Source organism: Ictalurus furcatus, chromosome 4 (assembly GCF_023375685.1).
Source record: "Ictalurus furcatus strain D&B chromosome 4, Billie_1.0, whole genome shotgun sequence".
NCBI classification, from domain to species: Eukaryota; Metazoa; Chordata; class Actinopteri; order Siluriformes; family Ictaluridae; genus Ictalurus; species Ictalurus furcatus.
Genome location: NC_071258.1, coordinates 3037522 through 3059551, shown reverse-complemented (window position 1 = coordinate 3059551; position 22030 = coordinate 3037522). Strand labels below are relative to the sequence as shown.

At 38.6% G+C, this 22030-nt stretch overlaps 1 protein-coding gene across 1 annotated transcript; it reads left to right on the top strand.

The window, feature by feature from the left end:
• The first annotated feature begins 1772 nt into the window (after positions 1-1772).
• mc1r (melanocortin 1 receptor) lies at positions 1773-21539 on the top strand. Its single transcript, XM_053623870.1, has 7 exons — positions 1773-2673; positions 4428-5386; positions 12849-12901; positions 13971-14277; positions 18439-18547; positions 19244-19354; positions 20215-21539. Exons 2-7 carry the CDS (start codon positions 4454-4456, stop codon positions 21288-21290), a joined length of 2589 nt encoding a protein of 862 aa, XP_053479845.1. The 5' UTR covers positions 1773-2673; positions 4428-4453; the 3' UTR covers positions 21291-21539.
• The last annotated feature ends 491 nt before the right edge of the window (positions 21540-22030 follow it).

Genomic DNA, 22030 nt, shown 5'->3' with positions numbered 1-22030 from the left:
GTTTTTTAAGTCTCACAGTATATACCTCTGACCCCTGATGCTATAGTCACCTAACATTTAAAAAAAAAAAAAGAAGAAAGAAAGAAACTTTGTGTAGTTCAGATATTTTGCCTATTACCAGCATTTTAAGTTCATACAGTCCAAATGCACCACTGAGTCATATTCTTCATTTACTGTGACGTCTATGACTTTCTCACCATGAGTGCATAAAAACAATGCGCAAACATCTGTATTGCTGTAAAAAAAAAATAAATAAAAAAAACATATAATGTTTATTAGGCTGAAAAAGAGCACCACCACCTTGCATTTAAACAACTGGAGTGTTAACGAGGATGAAGACATCGTTGCAGTAAGATTTGCTGCTACTGTTAATGATTGTACAAAAACAGCAGGTTATATACACTGTAAGAAGGAACCAAGTAAATTGCTTTAAAAAATGTATTAAGAAGTATTTTTAATATATAAAATATTATAGTAAGTATGATAATACTAATTATAATATAAATATTATATATATTATATATATATATATATTACAATATTATATATATATATATATATATATATATATATATATATATATATATATATATTTTTTTTTTTTATTATTTTTTTTTTTTTTTTTTGACCAACTCATTTTATTTGAATGAACTACACAGAAAATGTAAGCTGCAGAGTGAAATTCCTTGATCAATTTTCTATACAGTGTTTTCCATCCATCCATCCATCCATCTTCTATACCGCTTATCCTTCTTCAGGGTCACGGGGAACCTGGAGCCTATCCCAGGGAGCATCGGGCACAAGGCGGGGTACACCCTGGACAGGGTGCCAATCCATCGCAGGGCACAATCACACCCACGTTCACACACCCATCCATACACTACGGACACTTTGGACATGCCTATACAGTGTTTTCGAATTGTATAATCATGGACTGCACACCAAATACTTAATATAAAATAAATCAACATTTCTTTTTTATTTTTAAGCAGCGTTGCTACCTTTACTGTTGATATTATAAAACCTATTTCAGTGCGCTGCATAGTTCAAAGCATAACAAGTGTTGCGTTTTTGTTTCGAGTTCACTCCATGTGCTTGTGCTTGTTCACACTGCCACTAGCCTATATTTGAATCCTGTCTCCGCCCCTGTCCCGTTATTGGTCAGTTACCTAATGTGTGCACCTGTTCCGAGTTCTCCTCTTGATAAGTTTGTATTTATAAAGCCGCATGTTCATTTGTCTCATACTATATACATCACTACAGTGTGTGTTAGTGACGGTTAGATTCCTACAGTGTTCCCCTGGTCTTTGTTTACAGTTATACTTCCCTAAGGCCTTTTCCAGTGTTACTTTTCTGAGTATGGATCTGCCCATGATTACCCTGTCTGGCTGCACCTTGACCCCTGCTATGTTTCATGATTGTGATTCCTAGATTTCCCTCAAAAATTAAGAATAATAATTCTCAATTTTACACAGTTGCATCCTGTCTTTTCTAACTGCATGTTAAATATAGTTATTTGTAAAACAGGTAAATAATTAACAAGTCTCTCTCTCTCTCTCTCTCTCTCTCTCTCTCTCTCTCTCTCTATATATATATATATATATATATTCTATTATACTGAGCATACTTTATATCTATATACAATAGCATAACCAGAGAAAATAAATCTTTTTGAGTAGTCTGAGTAAACTGGTATTAAAAATAATAATAATAATAATAATAATAAACTTGTAATATTCATGTATTCATTATATTAACGTAATCAATCCAAGTACGTTTTCTTCATTTACTTGGTAGTTAACTTACAGTAGTGTATACTTACAATATATTTAGCAGAATGAACCAATTGAACCGATTTAACAATGAACAAAAACCCTCTTTGTGATTTGATCTGGATTCTATAAAGGGATGCAAACTTTTGCTCTCAGCTGCTGACCTAACAATAAGTGGACTTTATCTTTGTGTCTGTTAAAACTGAACTTTAAGAACCCCAGAGTTCTTTTACTGAGACACATAGATAGATACATGAGATAGATACATGAGATAGATAGACAGACAGACAGATAGACAGACAGACCCCATAATCCGTGATAATTAAGGCTTTAGACTAGATTCTGAAGATGGACGTGCGTCCCAAACCGCACAGTAGCACACTGAAAAGTGTGACAAAATATATTATGCCAAAATAGTCACCACGTGCGATGGAGTAAGATGCGGATTGGAACACAGCCGGATCTCTCTCTCTCTCTCTCTCTCTCTCTCTCTCTCTCTCTCTCTCTCTCTTGATTTTCAGCACGAGAAAAGGAGGAGTTTGTTTATTTTAAAAGCAACATTTAGAACAGCACCGAACGGATTGCTTACCACCAACTCCTGTACTGTACTTTTATCCATTTAGGTTTACCTCAGGGGACACGAATAGGCCTACATTAATCTACTTCATAGATATTTTAATAAACCGGAATAGACATTTAGGATATGTTTGGGAGGCGTTCACGCTACAAGTGCGCTGTTCATCATTCAGAAAATTAAAACAACAACAACAACAACAAAGTAACTTGCGCAAACAAAGTAACAAAAAGCGCAACTTGTAGCTCAGGTGAAAGTGAGAGAATTTTCGGATTTTCTCTTTTGAAGCTCGACCTGTCCGCTTGTGGATTTAACCTCAGGATAAAGGTAGGGAAAATATGTTTTAATTCATTTTTGTAACATGTCGGCGTTCATCAAGTTAGTGTTAGTATTCGGAATGGGGAACACTGGTTTTGTTCAGTAGGAATGGTATGTCATGTCAACTTTTGTATTTTTTTAATCAAAAGTTAATGTCAGAAATATGTCATTTGTGATTGAATACTATATGTGAATTGTGACTATATTATACTGCCTAAAAATAAAGGGAGAGTTAAAAAGCTATGTCTGACTCTTCAATTCAAATCAAAGTCTTGAATTGTTTTATATTTGTACACCAATGTTCCTAGTATTTCTCAACCTTTGGCTCTATAAAGTGTATGTTGTTTTAATTAAAATGACCAAATTTGAATAAAAAAAATCTGTCTGCACACATTTTTATTTTTTAATTTTTTTTATTTATTTTTTTTATTAGAACACGTCCAAAAAAAAGACACAAAGATCTTTTAACTATCCAAAGAACCAGAACTTTTTCCACCATCAATGTGAAATGTATTTATTTTAAAAACAATCAGAAATATTTTAGGGAAAAATAAGAAAAAATAATAATAATAAAAAAAAAAGTTGCATGAGGTAACCTGGTTGCATAAGTGTGCACACCCTTTTATAATTGGGGATGTGTTCAGAATGAACCAATCACATTCAGTCTCATGTTCAAAAGTAATTATCATACAACTGTCGTGAATTAAATTATTATTATGATTAACCCTACATAAAGACCAACTCTTGCTGTAGGACGTTCTTCACATCATCTTGGTTTCATCCGACTGCTGAAGCTGTGGTCTGCAAAGAGCTTGTAAAGCGTCTAGGGTGTCTCAATTGTCGAGGTATCGATCAGGAGAGAGGTCTAAAAGAATTTCCAAAACATTAGATACCCCATGGAACACAGTGAAGGCCATCATCAAGAAGTGGAGAAAATGGGGTACCACAGTGGCATTACTAAAAGCAGGACGTCCCACAAAAATTTACAAAAGGAAAAGACAACAAATTACCAGGGAGGCTGACAAGAGACCTACGTCAACATCAAAGGAGCTGAAGGAACATCTGAGAAGTACTGATTACTCTCTGCATGTCACAACAATCTCTCATATTGAGAGATCGAGGAGGCCTGGCGCACATTCAGTGTTCCAGTTCATCCCAAAGGTGTACAGTATGGTTGAGGTCAGGGCTCTGTGCAGGCCACTCGAGTTCTTCAACTCCTACCTTAGCAAACCATGTCTTCATGGAGCTCGCTTTGTGCACAGTGGCATTGTCATGCTGGAACAGGTGTGGGCCTTTTAGTTCCAGTGAAAGTCTAGAACCTGTTGATTGGTTTTTGTTCTGTTCCTTTGGTGGAATAAAACCTTTAAGGGTTTCCCCAGTGGGACAAATGAAAGAACCTTTTTCCTAAGAGTGTAAGTTTGACCATCTGTCTGTCCATCAATGCACAGGTTCCATATAACACTCTATAGGGTTCTTTGGTTTGTCCCTCTGGAGGAACCCTTAAAGCTTTTATGTAGATTTCTACAACAGAATACAACCCTTTTTGGTAAGAGTGTATGTATCTTTGCTCTTAGAAAAAAGGGTTCCTTAGGCGTTCTTTGGATAGTCCTTTGGAATGTTCTTCACTTCCTTAAAGTGTGCTTCTTGGTACTGTTTTGTTGTCGGCTTTTACAACATTTTACAACAGATGTGTTTCAGTAATCAACAAAAGTTATGATGTAGTACATAAGGTCTCTATCTAATGCTGTCTCAATATGTTACAGTTTTAGAGACAAACCACTGCTTCACCATGAACACCATGGAGCCCAGCCTGAGTATGGACTACATGGACAATGTCACCCTCAATGTGACTCCCAGTGACACAAACATGACGGGTATCACCCAGATCATGATTCCTCAGGAACTGTTCCTGATGCTGGGATTGATAAGCCTGGTGGAGAACATTCTGGTTGTTGCAGCCATCATCAAGAACAGAAACCTGCATTCTCCGATGTACTATTTCATCTGCTGCCTCGCCGTGTCCGACATGCTGGTCAGCGTGAGCAACGTGGTGGAGACGATGTTCATGCTGCTCACGGACCACGGCCTTCTGAGTGTGACGGCAAGGATGCTGCGCCACCTGGACAACGTCATTGACATCATGATCTGCAGCTCTGTGGTGTCCTCGTTGTCCTTCCTGTGCACCATCGCAGCCGATCGCTACATCACCATCTTCTACGCCTTGCGCTACCACAGCATAATGACCACACAGCGTGCCATCACCATCATTGCGATGGTTTGGTTGACCAGCATCACCTCCAGCTCGCTGTTTATCATCTACCACACTGACAACGCAGTCATCGCCTGTCTCGTGACCTTCTTCGGCATCACGCTGGTTTTCACAGCCGTGCTCTATCTGCACATGTTCATCCTGGCGCACGTGCACTCCAAACGCATCATGGCGCTCGATAAAAACCGGCGCCAGGCCACCAGCATGAAAGGCGCCATCACGCTGACCATCCTGTTAGGGGTTTTCATCATTTGCTGGGGTCCATTCTTCCTGCATCTGATCCTAATCCTGACGTGTCCAACAAACCCTTATTGCAAGTGCTACTTCAGCCATTTCAACCTCTTCTTAATCCTCATTATATGCAACTCTCTCATAGACCCTTTGATTTACGCGTATCGGAGTCAAGAACTGCGAAAGACGCTTAAGGAAATAGTTTTGTGCTCTTGGTGCTTTGTTATTTAAGATCCATTGAGAGAAAACAGCAGACATAGTGTACAGTTTACGCCCGTAAAGGCCGCGAGTTTGACGGATAGACGTTTGACTTCTAAATTTAATTACAACCTTCGTTATTTATCTATTTCAAGGACTAAAATAATGCACTTATGCAAACTGGACTGAAGAAATAGGACCATTTGGCTGTTACAGTGATGATGGCATAAAAATAACTGAATGCTGACTTCTCACGATTCAGCATCAGCTCTAATTAAATGCAATGGTTGATTTTTAATCCAGTTAAATTGACGTTTGACGATGTCCGTCGGACACTATTCAAGATAACGCTTATTATCCTCATCACCGTCATCTCATCATCGTGTCTGACACTCCATCTGGGAGATTTTTTGGAGATGTATTTATTTATTCTTTCAGAGAAATGTCTGAATTTTATGTTGAGAAGATAATTCCTAGGATACCCTTTTAAAACTAAAACCTTTTAATAACTCTTCACTTCAGTAACTACTGCATTTGGCTTGTATTCAACGTTAAACTTTATTAAGCTGATGGCTTTCATGTTACTGGTGATTTTGTGAACAAAAATATTAGAATCATCATGTGATTTTCATACGAGAAGAATCTTTTATGAAGTGACTGGAGATTTTAAGGCAAGTAGATCACGATCAAGCTGTGAACAGACATTTAGATAAATAAGAAGCTGTGTTGTTGAGTCGGAAACTGTTTTGTTCACCCCCCCAGTATTTCTTTAAAGTCTTCCCTTACTAGCTTAACAAAATATTAACAGATTTTTCTCCAAAAAAAAAAAAAATTGTTTTGTTACAAACTTCATAAGTATTTAATGCAAAATCTTTTTCTTTTTTCTTTTTTTTTTTGTGCTATCGAATTAGCATCGTTAATGCGGTGCTTGTTTTTTTAAAATGTTTGTTTTATCTTCTGCTATTAAATACGATTTGTACTCATTCATCTGGGACTTTGAAATATGAATTTTTTTTTTGTTAGATTTGTTTAAACCCCATCACGAGGTGTTGCTGCGGGCAACATAATTAAGGCAATAAATAGATTGTGGTCAGCTGCATGCGACATGAAGAATAGTTCTCCAGTGTGGGAAAAGCACGTTTTAGAAAAGCAGAACTTTCCAAGTCACCAAATTAAAGAGCCATAAATGTAAGATAATAGTGACAGCAGAGGCGTAGCGCTAAATAATTTAGATCATTTTACAAAAGGTGTTTTGCACAGTGTGTACATTATAATATATACATTATGTATGTATGTATAATGAGGGGATATAAATAATAAGACACTTCTTTGTTTTTGTTATTTAATATACTTCCAGTGTATATATCCACTTAAGGTTTACATGCATAATGTCTTTTGACTTTGTATTTTTAAATATGAGTAAAAAAAAAAAAAGTATGTATTTAAAATCATAACCAAAGATATGTTTAAAATACTAAAAGTGCTAGGTATTAAAATATAGCTGTAAATGTTAAAACCGCTAAACTAAATCATGTGCTAGATACAAATGCTGCAAAAAAAAAAATTCTTTCACATAAATAGTAACAATCATGATGAAGGAGCGTTCTAAAGTTCTCATGGACGACATTACTAAACACTCAACTTGAAACAGAGCCGTAGCAAAGATCTTAAACGTCCAGATCCAGACAAGAACACCATGCCCACAGTTAAGCACGGTGGTGGGAGCATCACGATATGGGGTTGTTCCTCTGTAAACAGTAAGAAAACATGAACGGATGTAGGAGGATATACTAGAGGAGAATTTAATCTTATCCTCCAAGACACTGAATCTGGGGAGAAGATCAACATTTCAACAAGACAAAGACCCGAAACATACATCCAAATTAACTCAAGACTGGTTTCTAAAAAAGAAGGTTTAGGCATTTGCATGCCCTAGCCAATCTCCTGCCTTTATTTATGGAGGATTATGAAATTGAGGGGAACTGAAGACGATTTGCCAAGAGAAATGGGCCGAAATGAAACCACAACGCTGCGGAAAGCTGCTTATTTCTTACCACAGACATCTTGAAGCTGTAATAGTAAACAACGGCTTTGCAACACAGTCCTAATGATGTTGATTGGTTCATTTTTAAACATATTTTTGTTTATGCATATGGATACATACTTTATTTTGTTCATATTCATACAAATCAGTACAAATGAACTGAAAGTGTTTCCCTCATACCTTTCCCTCGTACCTACGTGGTCGGGGGTTCAGTTCCCACCTGCTTTGTGTAAGGCACTGAACAAAATGACTCCTGACTATATCTGTGATCTCTTTCAGCCGTACACTAAGAGCATATAGTCAACTTGTATTATCTGTTCTTTGTTGTAAATCTAAGGGAGCTCGGGCTTTTTCTGTTGCTCCCCGTAAACTCTGGAACCGTCTACCTTTTAATATCATAGTCTCAAACATCGAGTGTTTTTACAGTTAGTCTTAAGACTTTTTTTGTGTAGCTTTTGATTCATTTAAACGTACTGTTGTTATTTTTGTCTTTATTGCCGTTGTCTATGGATACTATTATTGTTATTGTAAAGCACTTTTGGTCAACTTTTGTTGTCTTTTGATGTGCTCTATAAATAAAGTTTGACTTGATATATAAAGTACACATCTTAAACACCCTATTGTAAGTTCAGTGAGCGTGTAAGACCCTTTCATTAGACCGCCTGTGTAACTGCCCCTGTGGCTGTGCAGGCCCCAGATTTGAAGAAGATTTGGTAAATAAACGCTTTATTTTTAACAAGGTTTTTTTTTTCTCAATCATTTATAGACATTAGACAGAAGCTTCCTTCACATGACTGTGGCTCGGGGCAGGAAACGTAAGCCAAAAGTTCGTTTTGCTCTTTCATGTGACTCTCATCGATGTTTTGTTATGAAGTACGTGTGAATATACACCTACGATTTATCTACAAAACAAGAACTCATGTTCACTTAATGGTCGGATTAAAACAACATCCCAAATATTACAGCTATCCGAGTCTAAGTGTAACAGTAAAAGTTTAGCAATGGCTTTATTACCGAGCTCGAATGTTTGCACCCCCATTGGCATGCTGGTTAGTTTATTTGATGTGTTTAAAAACTCTTTAAGGCATGAAAAGTTCAAAGCCGGCTCAAACTCACAAGCTGTTTGCTGTGAGAGTTATTCAACGGGAATTGGGAAAAACAGCAATCACATGACCTAAAATAGAACATAACGACCTTTCACAGAGGAGATATCTTTGAGAAGGGAATAAAAAGATATCAAAGTGTTCATTCAGTAATTCTGGAAACACAGGCACAACGACACCACCTTTTAGACTGAAGTAACCCTCTGACTTATGTGAAATATATACTGTGATTTCTTCATTGTATAATTTAACACTTTAAATGGATACAAATTACAGTGTAAAGGTGATTTTCTATTGCTGTTACTATTCCTATTATATTCATTCTTATTCCATCAAGATCAAGGGATCAAGATACCTTCTGTGTCTGACCGTACTGTAATCTGCCAAAGCAGTCATATGACCATCCTGCCTGTGGAATGCAGTAATGAATGGCCTTAATTACCTCCCTGACTCATGTAACGTTCAGAACTCTGTCTGTACTGTGCTGAAAAACAAACAAACAAAAAAAAACATTATTCCAGAAGACTCGGATATACAGTGCTATAAAATACTTTCTCAGTTTCACAACACTATGGAAAAGATCACTGTTGTTTGAAAGAAAGGTTCCATTTAGAACCCTAAATAATTTTTCAATTTGTCCCTCTTTGAGACCCCTTAATGGTTCCAGATGGTTCCTTAATGGTACAACCATTCAACAGAGTTGATTAGCTATTCAAATAACTTTAAATCTGGCTAACATTAACTTAAAACTAAATATGCTTCATGATATGCTTCGAAGGATATAGAACATTTGGTTTGGTCATCCCTTGGAAACCTTTAACATTTCTATGTAGAACTCTACAGCAAAGTAGAACACTATTTACTTGAATTATCCTTAATTATCCAAAGAACCAACGAGTTATCCAACGATAGAGAACATTTGAAGAACCCTTTTTTTTTCTAAGAGTACACCTATTAACTGGGTAGTAATGTGAGACAAACTCCAAATGATTGGTCCATCCATACATTTCATCATTTATCCGTATCACGCAGCCTATCCCCGCCTACGGTGCATGTTTGGACTGGGGGAGGAAACGGGAGTGCCTCGAGGAAACCCTCAAAGCACGTGGAGAACATGCAAACTCCGCACGGGGGGTTCAAACCCCCAACCCCGGATGTGCGAGGCAAATATGCTAACCACTAAGCCACCATGCGCCCCTCCAAATGATTGGTAATTATTTTAAATGCAACTTTAAATTAAACTGTCTTGGTAGTTTGTTTCCTCTAAAGTGTTCTTCAAGGTTTGTCAGCGGTTCATGGTACAACTAAGCGTCCTTAGCCTCGTGAAAGGGATTTATTCGGATCCCTTTCTGATAGGGAAAAATTGTTGTATGATTCTACATAGAACCTTTAAGGGCTCCCCTGAGAGGAACAACCAAAGGACGCTTAAATGTTGTAAACTCACATATAGCATAACATACACCTATCTGAACAACACATCAATATCTCAATATTTACTCCTAATCAATATGCAAATTTATGCCAGATTATATTCTCTTCTTTTTTTTTTTTTTTTGCTATTCAATATCTCTCACGCTCTAGAATTGTTTAGTTTTCTTTGATGCTTGTAGTTCTTCAAGTTTTGCTCTTAATGTTTTTTTAGTTGTTGATGAGCAAATATCTAAATAATAATAATAATAATAATAATAATAATAATAATAATAATAATAATAATTCATACAGTTCATTCATACAATTTTTTATTTATTTCAATGTTTTCATTCGGCTTTTATTTTTATTTAAGCGGGATTGTTTTAAATATTCCATGTATGCTGTATGTTTCACTGTTTCCCCAAATGTTTCTGTTCAGGTCGTGTATTAAAAGCTTCAACCCTTATAACTGATTAGAGTTCCGTTTCTCTTAATGTTACTGCATGTCATCTTTGATTGTAACTATTTGGCTGTTTACAAAGTCAGTTAGATGGAAGGGGATCAGTTTGTCATGTGGTATATTGTGTTTTACCTCCTAGGAACTCTGACACACATTGGCCACTAGAGCATACTGTAGTCCACTTTATTTTCTTTTTCTCGCTCATTTCTTTTGAGGTGTGATGTGAACACATCATTTCATTTCTTTTTTAAATTTATAGGTTTTATAGCTCTAGTTCTGTCCTCCATAACAAGTTTTACGGGGCTGTAGTCAGTTTGCATTTCTTTGTTCACACTGTTGCATGTTGAAAACAAGCACACACACAATAAAGTATGACACTGTAAAGGATTTGATTTACTACATCCATATTATTGTAGTGCTGCAGTTTCATAGCATATCATAAATCAAGAAAAACAAAACTCAACGAATAACATGTGACTTACGTGTGTATGTACACACACACACACACACACACACACACACACATCCATCCATCCATCTTCTATACCGCTTATCCTTTTCAGGGTCACGGGGAACCTGGAGCCTATCCCAGGGAGCATCGGGCACGAGGCGGGGTACACCCTGGACAGGGTGCCAATCCATCGCAGGACACAATCACATACACACGCACACACCCATTCATACACTATGGACACTTTAAACACGCCAATCAGCCTACCATGCATGTCTTTGGACTGGGGGAGGAAACCGGAGTACCCGGAGGAAACCCCCGCAGCACGGGGAGAACATGCAAACTCCGCACACACAGTGCCCTGGCGGGACTATATATATATATATATATATATATATATATATATATATATATATATATATATATATATATGTGTGTATGTATGTATGTATGTATATGTGACACTGCTGTTGGATTCCAGAATCCAACTGGTCACAAAGTGCTGATTCATTCTCTATAACAGCAGTTCTGACAGTGGTGCAGATGCAAATTACAGGTTTATATGAAATATTAACGTTCTCATTTTAATATGTTATTGTTTCTATAGAACAGATCATTTGCAGGGACTTGTATAGCTAATATAACAGATTAAAAATGTATATAATTATGGATATGGTCAAATCTGCTGTAGGTGTTTATGTAGGCCTATCATTTATGGTAGGAGTCTCAGGTGTCAGCGCTTTGTCCTACAGTTAGATGTACTGTAAAGCTGTAACACAGGGACGTCTTCAGTCCAGAAGAGTTTAGGCTTTGCAGTTACAAGACAAGCTGCAGTGTATGTTTTATTACCGTCAATCGAGAATGAAATAGAGGCCGGTGAGGGAACGACTGTACATAGGCCAAATCGCTCTAACATAAGCTATTGCTATAACAGGAATTCATTTGTTTGTTTTTTTTTTAGAACATTAATTGTAACTATAAACAGATAAAAAGTATTGTGTGTTATTCATGAATAATAAATAAAAACGTTAGTGTTGGCAAACAGGAATATATTCAGGATGTGCTGTTATAGAAAAATAACCAACTTCTATGTGGTAAGAGTGACTCTGCTTCATCATGCCATCTCGTCGCTGATTAATTTCCTTTAACAGCACAACCTGTAGTGTTTTATTCCTTATAAATAAAAGAATTTCATAACTACAACCACTGCACTCACAATAATATTCAAATGAGACAGACATGACATACCAAAAAAGTCATACCAGAGCTGTTCTTTTGGCGTCTTATTCATCTTTCTAACACTGGAACAATACAGTAAAAAAAAAAAAAAAGAAAAAAAAAAAATTCTGCTTATTTATATTTTCCAGAAGGTTTATAATGGCAAGGTGTCATCTAAAACACACACCTACACTAGCAATACATATCAAATTCTTTCTTTATTATTATTATTATTATTATTATTATTATTATTATTATTATTTTCACATGGTCCATTTATTTTGACACGTTAATCTTTTACTTGTAAGGCATATGCTCTTATTTTTTCGTGATTTTCTTACATGACTTTTATTTGTCATCTTCATGTTTCACATGGATGTGTTTTACGATTTTTTTTTTTTCAGGATTCATTTATTTTCACATGTTGTGCATTTGGCTTTTTTTTTTTTTTTAACCTCAGAGTTCAAGTGAAATTTCAGAGCAGTGCAACTTCACATTTGATTCACTTACATGAGCACATGTAGGTTAGTTGTCCATAATGGGCTCACTTTCTCAAAATTCTCTCTAAATGGGTGGATCCTCGCCTTCTGGTGTCTTTGTGCAGCACCATCTGTCCATGAGGAGGGTTAAAATGATCAGCTCAATTAGGCACTCAGCTGCTTTTGTCCTCCAGGTCCAGAAATCAATACACTATGCTTTAGCCAGAAGTCATGAGTGGGCAAAATTGCCAGTGTGTTTCCCTTAGAGGAAAATACAACAGCAGATGTGTCTCTTCTTGTTTCTTTCTATTGCGTTTAAAGAATCTGATATTAGATCCTTGTGAAAACTGCTCTTCGGTGTGGGCGTGGTCAGTGTGAGTCAGGGATTTTTCCTTTCTTCCTTTTTGTACCATTGCCATGCTGATTCTCCATTACAGAATTTGTACTGACTGTTCATTTTCCTCCAGCCTGGATAAATGTGTTGTTACAGTGACGAGCCAGGTCGAGTAAACCGTAATGAGATGAGGCCTTGGGAATTCAAGATGCACTGAACAAAGAGCAGGAAGCTGATGTGGAGGGTTGTGTTTTTTTAATGAGAACACAGCTAATGGTGCCAGCTCTGACCGACAAGTGGGAAAATAATACTTATAAAATAGATTTTGATAAAAGCAAAAAAATTTTTTTTTTTTAAATCAATTTCTTTATATAGTGGGTAATTAATAAACCATATATCATTAAGCTTTTCTTTATTATTATTATTATTATTATCATTATTATTAGTAGTAGTAGTATTAATAATAGTAGCATTACTGTACAGTTCCCAGTTAGTACACCTCACAGCTTCATGATCCCAGGTTTGATCTGGAGTTAAGTGCTCTCTCTGTGAAGTTTCTCCACGTGTCTATGTGTGTTTCCTCCAGACTCTATAGTTTCCTCACACATCCCAATAACATACTTGTAGAGAGATTGGGTAAGCTTAATTGCCCCTCAGTGTGTGTGTGTGTGTGTGTGTGTGTATGTGTGTGTCCTGCAGTAGACTGGTATCCCATCCAGGGTGTATTCCTGCCTCACACCCAGTGTTCCCGGGATAGGCTCAGGATCTTTCGCCATCAACTGGAAAATTATTATTATTATTATTATTATTATTATTATTATTATTATTATAACTGCATGGCCTATACAATCCTTCAAAATCAAACATTATTTCCTAAATCCAGCCCAGCAGCAGATGCAGAAATGCTTCCATGCTTGTTGTAGCCCTGAAACAACAGCACCACCTACACCGAAACAAATTTGATCATCATACACCACACCGGAAGTAACCACAACTCAGAATCCTGCTACTTAATAAAGGCGATTTATTAGCCTATTGTTCTGACTTCGAGTTTTTTTTAGCATTACACCCCCCCAACTAATACCCATGGACTGTTCTTTGTAACGCAGTGGTGCTGATGCTGCCGCCTCGCCCCGGTTGCAGCCGGTCGGTTTCTCCACAGCCTCTGATTGGCCAGCGCCTGCCTGGCTCAGTGACGTCACCGGACATGTGTTAAATCAGCATCGTCTGCGCTTTAAAAGGCCGGTCCGAGCTGTGCGAGTTTTCCGCCGGCAACTTGCAGGAGGAGACAGAGAACAGCGCACAGATATACACACACACACACATACACATACACACACACACACACACACCCTGAGGATGAGAGAGATTGTCCACATCCAAGCCGGCCAGTGCGGCAACCAGATCGGAGCCAAGGTAAAAACGCTTTCATAATTGTTTATGTTCATAATAATAATAATAATAATGATAATAATAATAATAAATGTAATAGCATTTTTTGTCGGAAAGGGGTGCAGTTCATAGATTAGTGTATTAGGCTTCATTCTGGAAATGTGGGAGCTTCTTTATGGTGTTACAGAGCATGTCCTGTTGTGGGTCGCAAAATGATTTGAGACCACACCCATGTCATTACAGCTGCTCTCTCAAAACGAGATAAGAGACGCATTTTAAAGTCGTAGAGTTTTTAAAAAAAAAAAAAAAAAAAACAACTGGAAGCGCAACAGCTTGCACATGCGCAATTGCGCATCAATTTGTTCCTAAACAAGGACATTAGCTTAATTATGAGACGAGAAACATTCAAATGTTTGAATCTCTTAATAGTGGGGAAAGAAATGAAGGCTATTAGGCTGTTAGGAGCCGTAATGAAGCCGCAAGGTCCTTCTTTGTCGCATGACTCGATCGAACAAAGGCACAGGTTCATTTCTCTGCTGCGCCACCAGCCAGCGGTGAAGATGACTTGATTTCATTTGTGGGCATATAAATGAACATAGTCAGTATTGTGAGGATTTTGCATAATGCATAATGAGTGTCCTTGCAAAACTGCACACATCTTCGTTTTCTTTTCTTCGTGAGTGAAAGAAAACTAATGGGTTGTTTGAGAAGTTAGTTTTGTTTTGTTTTTTTTAGACATAATCCACATTACAGTGATTTATTTGTTGTAGATAACGTAACAGGTATTTCTGTATAATCCGTATTCTAGATTAATAGTTTTATCCTGAAGCCTGTGATATAATGAGATGCTTTGTCATGGTTGTAACGCTTGCCCAGACGCGCTTTTCGTTTCTGCCTAATGATGAGGTAAGCTGAAAGAAAAACTCATTATGCAGAACTAATGAATCGCATTACAAATATTACGTCACTCCTGCTTTGTCTCAGCCGAGAGAATTTCGTGCAGAAAATTTTACAGCACAGTCATCCGTTCTTCTGATCTTCTGCGGATGTGGTCCGGATCGAGTCTTCAGAACTTCACTCATCATCCCAGAACTGTGATGCGTAGATGTAACGCCACGTGTCGTGTTACAGCGGGTCTCACAGGTCTACAGTTTAACATCTCGTTCTGATACCTGAGGACCCATGCTGCAAATCGTCCTGACCGTTTCACTCCGTCACCACCGTGATGGTGGTCTCACTTAATTCAAAGCAGAGATATCCTGTGTCACAGTGCATATGCCAGGGCCTTCTGTCGTGGGGGGAAGGAAAGCGGAGGGGGGGCTGACTGACATAATGCAGTGATCTCATACTGTCTGCAGCAGGGTACCTTGGCTCAATACACCACAAATCTGCCCCTTTCATTACTTTCCTTTATGAGAAAGAGCTGCATCAGTTTTCCACACACACACTCTGATTAGGATCGGGGGTGTTAAAGTAGTTACCTCACACCACTTTCTTTCATTTTCTTTTTTGTCTGCGGCACATTAAAGCAACGTCTCTGGCCTGTTTTGGAACAAATGCTTGATTTCTTTCGCCGCGTTACTAATGGAGACTTCTTTGTCTCTCTTTTTAAGAAATGAATACTTGCCACATCTAAGAAGCAAGCCCAAGCCATTTAGAGATGCTTAATTACCCATTTAGATGGCAAGTCACATCTGCGTTGGACAGAAAGGATAATTAGAGTAAGAGACTGACAGAGACAGGGAGTGTCGGAGCGATGGAGACAGAGGTGGAGACGAGGGAGCCATGGCCCAACAGACAAAAGCATCACATCACATGGGGCCTGGCTGCTATACACATATAGAGTCTTGTGAGTTGATATACTCTAGTCTAATAGGATTATTACAATACCATAATATTGACTTTGATACTGATAGCAAGTGTAGTGTCACAGTACCGGATACCAAAATGATACCCGATGTGAAGAAGAGTAGCTGTTACTGCCCTATAACAATGTCATAAAAGAAAAAAATGTTTTATTCTTCTTATACAACAGTAATTTGCCAACACTTACAACTCTTATTTATTAAAGAAGAACACATCGAACTCTTTGTAGTTATGCTTAATGTTGTGGAATGTCCACGCTTCTCACTAAGCTATAAACAGTTTCCTCACTAGCTTCTTTTTTCCTCTGTCTGGAAGCGAATACGATAAATTGCTACGTTTGTCACGTTAAAAGAAACTGCAAAAGTGTGAACTCCTCTGTCCTGACGAGTTTCCCGTTTTGGAAAAACTTCAAATTACAGCTAAATAAATGGGTACAATATGTGGACCATCCGCCCTACAGTTCCCTTCAGAAACATTAAGAATGCTTAGACTTGTACGCCAATGACATATTAAAACGAGCGCACTGAAATAAACATGAGATTTGTAGCTGGTCTACTGTCTGAGCCGCTGTTCTAGAAAATTCTCAACATCTTCTGACTAATTAGAATTGAGAATTCAGCCACGCCGTGATATAAAAGAAGGTTTCTTTGTTTCCTGTTGCAGTTTTCTTTCTCTTTCTTACACACACACACACACAAACAGTAACGGGGACGTCATTAACACAGTGTGCCCTCAATGCCCTTGGCACGCTTTGCACTGCAACTCAGTGTGTACATGTCTTAGTCTTTTTGTTCCTGATTTTTTGGAGAAAAGCAGCTTGAAAGCCAAGTTCAAAGGTGATATATCAAACAATTTCTGCATTGTTGTTCCCATGGTATGCTTTCTAGCTGTGGTTCTCAGCTCTCAGCACAAAGGAACAGTTACATCATCACTGTAAGGAGAATCGTATATCCAGGTCAGAGCCCAAATCCCAGAAACAGTCTGGAATACAGATCTTTTTTTTTCTTTTTTCTTTACGAGCTCAAAGCACACCTCTTGTTTCTTTCAAATCCAGTCACACGATTCCAAGCGCACATAAAGCACCAGTGAAGAAGTACTTGTTTTCTATCAGCTGCTAAGTCATGCTCCTCTGATTTCTAAAGAAAGCTAACGCCTGAATGCCACATTACAAGGCTTATACAATCTTAGCCGATTGAAAATGTTAGAAATCTTCACAGTTTTGTTAACCCCCCCCCCCCCCCCCCTTCCCCAGATATACAGTATAATGACTGGCTGCATCAAGATATTTCAAAAAATGTTGGATTCTTTAATTGAATAGAAAAAAAATGTCTTCCCAATATTTCTGGTGTAAGGATGCTAGGCAAACAATACTACGGCTGAAAAGCATGTACTATATACATATTATACGGAATAAAACACTTGGAGGAGTGCTGTTATAGGAAAATGATCAACGATGAGGTGGTGTGATGTAGCCTGATGTGAAGCACAGTACTCTTACCATCCTGAAGTTGATTATTTTCCAATAACAGCACATTCGGGAATGTTTTATTCCCCTTATACCACTGTCATTTTCCCAACGTTTTAATTTTTAATTTACTAATAAATGACACATCATGCTTTTTTTAAAAAAAAAAAAAAAGAAAGAAAAATCAATTTGTAGTTATATTTAATATCCGCAAAACAGTAACCCCACTTCACGTTGAGCCACCACCCAATCATTGATTATTTTCCAATAACAGTACATCCTTGAGTGTTTTATTCCTTATTTTATGCATGATGTCATAATGTATTTTTTTTTAGACAAGACCACGCCCTCACACACACACACACACACACTGGATGTTGAGTCGTAAATATTGACCATATTTAATGTTTAATATTTACGACTTTAAGCCACGACTGGATTCAAATGGGCCGGTGAGGTTAAGAGGTAAATCCGGACATGTTTCGCAATCATTGGAAATGGCAAATGAGCATTTTTCCTGCCGCTTTCTTACAATTTTCTCCTCCTCCATTTTTCTCTTTGCTGGATTGGTGCCATTACTCGTCCCCCGTGGATTGCTGTGTTTCTCTCAGCAGTACATCACTAGCCTCTCCTGTTACATCTGTCTCTAGAAGATCAATCTCCCGGCTCTTACGGCCGCTTCAGGAGAATCGAATTAGTCCAGACCAAATGGACTTAATGCTACTACTAATATACTTAATATTCACAAACCTAACTATGACGGGATCAGTGTGATTTCTGAATAGTGTTTTACCGAAGACGAGTGAGTTAAACGGGCATTTCTGATCAGTGTGCTGTGTTTTTGTGCTCTACAGTTCTGGGAGGTGATCAGTGATGAACATGGCATCGACCCCACTGGAAACTACGTGGGTGACTCAGACCTCCAGCTGGAGAGGATCAGCGTTTACTACAATGAAGCTTCCTGTGAGTCAGAATGAGTTCTGAAAAACGCTAGACGGAAAGCCTTCCAGTGCAGGAACTTGCTCCCCGTAGATAATATTCTCATTAATAATCAGGAAAGGTGACGACTGTGACGAGGTGGTTTCTGGGCAATACTGTCGTGGCATTTTCCAACAAAACTGAAAGAACGGCTGGAAATATGCTGCTGTCTTTAAATTCATACACATTAGAAGACATTTAGGACATTTCACTTGCACGACAGATTTGCTTAGCGCAACCGTATCATATAACAAATTTCAAATTTCGATTGACTGTAATATGGTTGGATTGTGATCATTTTTAAATCAGAGAAATGCAAGAAAATGTACGAATGCTAACTCTTTCCCCAAACCCTCTCTTTTTATCCACTGTATCTTTTTATACAACTTGAATCATGCTAATTGTTAAAAACTTGCACACGTTGGACCATGTCGGTTCAGTGTCAAGATTGTGTTTGCATGTACGCAATAATTTTTAAAATTTTTTGCACTTATATAGCGCTTTATTTTTAACCTTAGTGGTCCTGTCCTGTTCTTCAAGCTGCCTTTATTTCTACAAATGTAGAAGAAATTTAGAAGAGTAATGATACACATACACTGAATAAAACAATTATCGGGCACAATAAATCAAGGTTGTTATTTTTTTTTTAAATTAATCATCATTTGTTTGATTTCTTTCCAGCCTCCAAATATGTTCCCAGAGCCATCCTGGTGGATCTGGAGCCAGGCACCATGGATAGTGTACGATCTGGAGCCTTTGGCCATCTCTTCAGACCTGATAACTTCATTTTTGGTTTGTAAATAATGCAGCCCTGTCTCTGTCCCAAGGTCTTTAGCAGCTACAGTTGCATGACCAGGCTTTTTCAGCTTTCAGCTGCCTTTATTAATCAGTTTTGGCTTTAAAACGGTATCAGAATATCTTCTAATGCTTTCCTGCGAAAGATACGTGATACAGCAAAGTGTTTATCAAATTAAAATGAGCAAATCTAGCTAAATGAAAACTAGCGTCTTCTTACATCTTTTATAAATAGCTAATAATGTTTTCTTTTAATCCCCATCTCATTTAAATATCTAGTGCAGTTTGTAATTCTGTTCAACTGTTTATCTGATTAGCAAGTCTACAGTTCTGTAGCTAGCTATTGTAGATAGCTAGCTAGCTAGCTAGGTTTTAAGTGTACCTGTATTTAGCAACAGGCTATTGGCCAAACAGGAACAGTTATCTATTCAATTTAATGAAATTCATATTAAATATACCTACTGTGTGAAGGCACGGTTGATTTAGTTAGTAGTGACAATTTCATCTGGCTATGCAAAGTTTGTTAGCTTGTTAGCTAGCTACAGTTATGATGGAAAGCTTTGGAATGATCTTTCAGAAAAAAAACACACAAAAGTAATAATCTAGGGTACGTAAAGGTTAATGCATTTAGGTAGCAAGTTAAAATACTATGAAAGAGCAGAAAAGTCTAGAGGTAATCTGTCAGTTCACACCTTCATTAAATTGCAATACTAAAGCTTAGCTCAGCAACCTTGCGCTCCAGTTTAACCCCTGGACATTTGCACTGGACTTTCCTTCAATCTAGGCCTGTCGAGTTGCTGATATAAACTGCTATGTAATGTACTATCAAGATCATTATTTTATAATTATGTTTTCAGGTCAGAGTGGAGCAGGCAACAACTGGGCTAAAGGCCACTACACAGAAGGAGCAGAGCTAGTGGACTCCGTCCTGGACGTGGTGCGGAAGGAATGCGAGAACTGCGACTGCCTCCAAGGTTTCCAGCTCACCCACTCACTCGGAGGGGGCACGGGCTCGGGCATGGGCACGCTGCTGATCAGCAAAGTGAGAGAAGAATATCCCGACCGCATCATGAACACCTTCAGCGTGGTCCCTTCCCCTAAAGTGTCCGACACAGTGGTGGAGCCCTACAACGCCACGCTTTCCATCCACCAGCTGGTTGAGAACACAGATGAGACGTACTGCATTGACAACGAAGCCCTATACGACATTTGCTTCCGCACACTCAAGCTGGCCACGCCCACTTACGGTGACCTCAACCACCTGGTCTCGGCTACCATGAGTGGAGTCACGACCTCGCTGCGCTTCCCAGGCCAGCTGAACGCTGACCTGCGCAAGCTGGCTGTCAACATGGTACCCTTCCCTCGCCTGCACTTCTTCATGCCCGGATTCGCTCCTTTGACAGCACGTGGAAGCCAACAGTACCGCGCTCTTACTGTCCCTGAGCTCACACAGCAGATGTTTGACGCCAAAAACATGATGGCCGCATGCGACCCACGTCACGGCCGCTATCTCACTGTGGCCACCGTCTTCCGAGGACGCATGTCCATGAAGGAAGTGGATGAGCAGATGCTGGCCATCCAAAGCAAGAACAGCAGCTATTTTGTCGAATGGATCCCCAACAACGTGAAGGTTGCTGTGTGCGACATTCCACCCCGGGGGCTCAAGATGTCCTCCACGTTCATCGGCAACAGCACGGCCATCCAGGAGCTCTTCAAGCGCATCTCCGAGCAGTTCACAGCCATGTTCAGGCGTAAGGCTTTCTTGCACTGGTACACTGGCGAAGGCATGGATGAGATGGAGTTCACCGAGGCTGAAAGCAACATGAACGACCTGGTGTCTGAGTACCAGCAGTACCAGGACGCCACGGCTGAGGAAGAGGGAGAGATGTATGAGGATGACGAGGAGGAGTCAGAGGCCCAGATTCAAAAGTAAACACTCACAAAGTAGCCATTATAACATGTACAACAACCCTTCTGTAATACCGACCTCTTATCACTCTTCCGGCTAAAATATCTTAATCTTTAACTTCTCTTACAGGTAGAATAAACTTCATGTTAACCATTTGTGCCAGTTACAGCAGAAATTCACTTTACTGTACCATAACAGCTTCTTGATGGTACTGTATTTGTTGTATAGTGTTGTTCACTGACCAATCCTAAATAAACCAGTGTTTCAAGTGGACTTCATGAGTGCAGGCTGCGAAATCTTTCCAAGTAACACACGTGTATTGAATTTACAGTCACAGTCTTATACAAAATGAAATAAAGTTTCACTGAATGATTTCTTCATGACTGTCCTATGTATAGATGACCTAGATGCTGTTTAAATATAACGCCCATCCCCGAAGGTCGTTAGTGCACCTCATGAACAGCGTAAAAATGAAGAACACAGTGTAAAGAGCGAGCACATCCTCCAGAGATCCCTTCCACTCTCTTTTTTCGGCACTGACAAAGTGGACCCACTTAGAAAGATCACATGCTGACACCAATGCAGTTTTCCTTCTGCCTACGAAGTAGATGCACAAACAGAGCAGGCTTTGATAAGCACACTGGCCCTTCTGACGGCTTTACTTCCTGCAGCTTAGACGCTTGTTTCCTGTTATGTGGCTGGTAAGGTGCAGCTCAAACAACACGATCATAGATAAAACACAACACTGCTCACAATTTATCAGT

Bases quoted from the DNA above. Each gene is read 5' to 3' on its own strand.
- mc1r (XM_053623870.1), top strand. From the start codon at position 4,454: ATGAACACCATGGAGCCCAGCCTGAGTATGGACTACATGGACAATGTC. The intron at 12,902-13,970 runs GTGAGTCAGGGA...TTTGTAACGCAG, and splicing joins TCGGTGTGGGCGTGGTCAGT to TGGTGCTGATGCTGCCGCCT. The intron at 14,278-18,438 runs GTAAAAACGCTT...TGTGCTCTACAG, and splicing joins GCAACCAGATCGGAGCCAAG to TTCTGGGAGGTGATCAGTGA.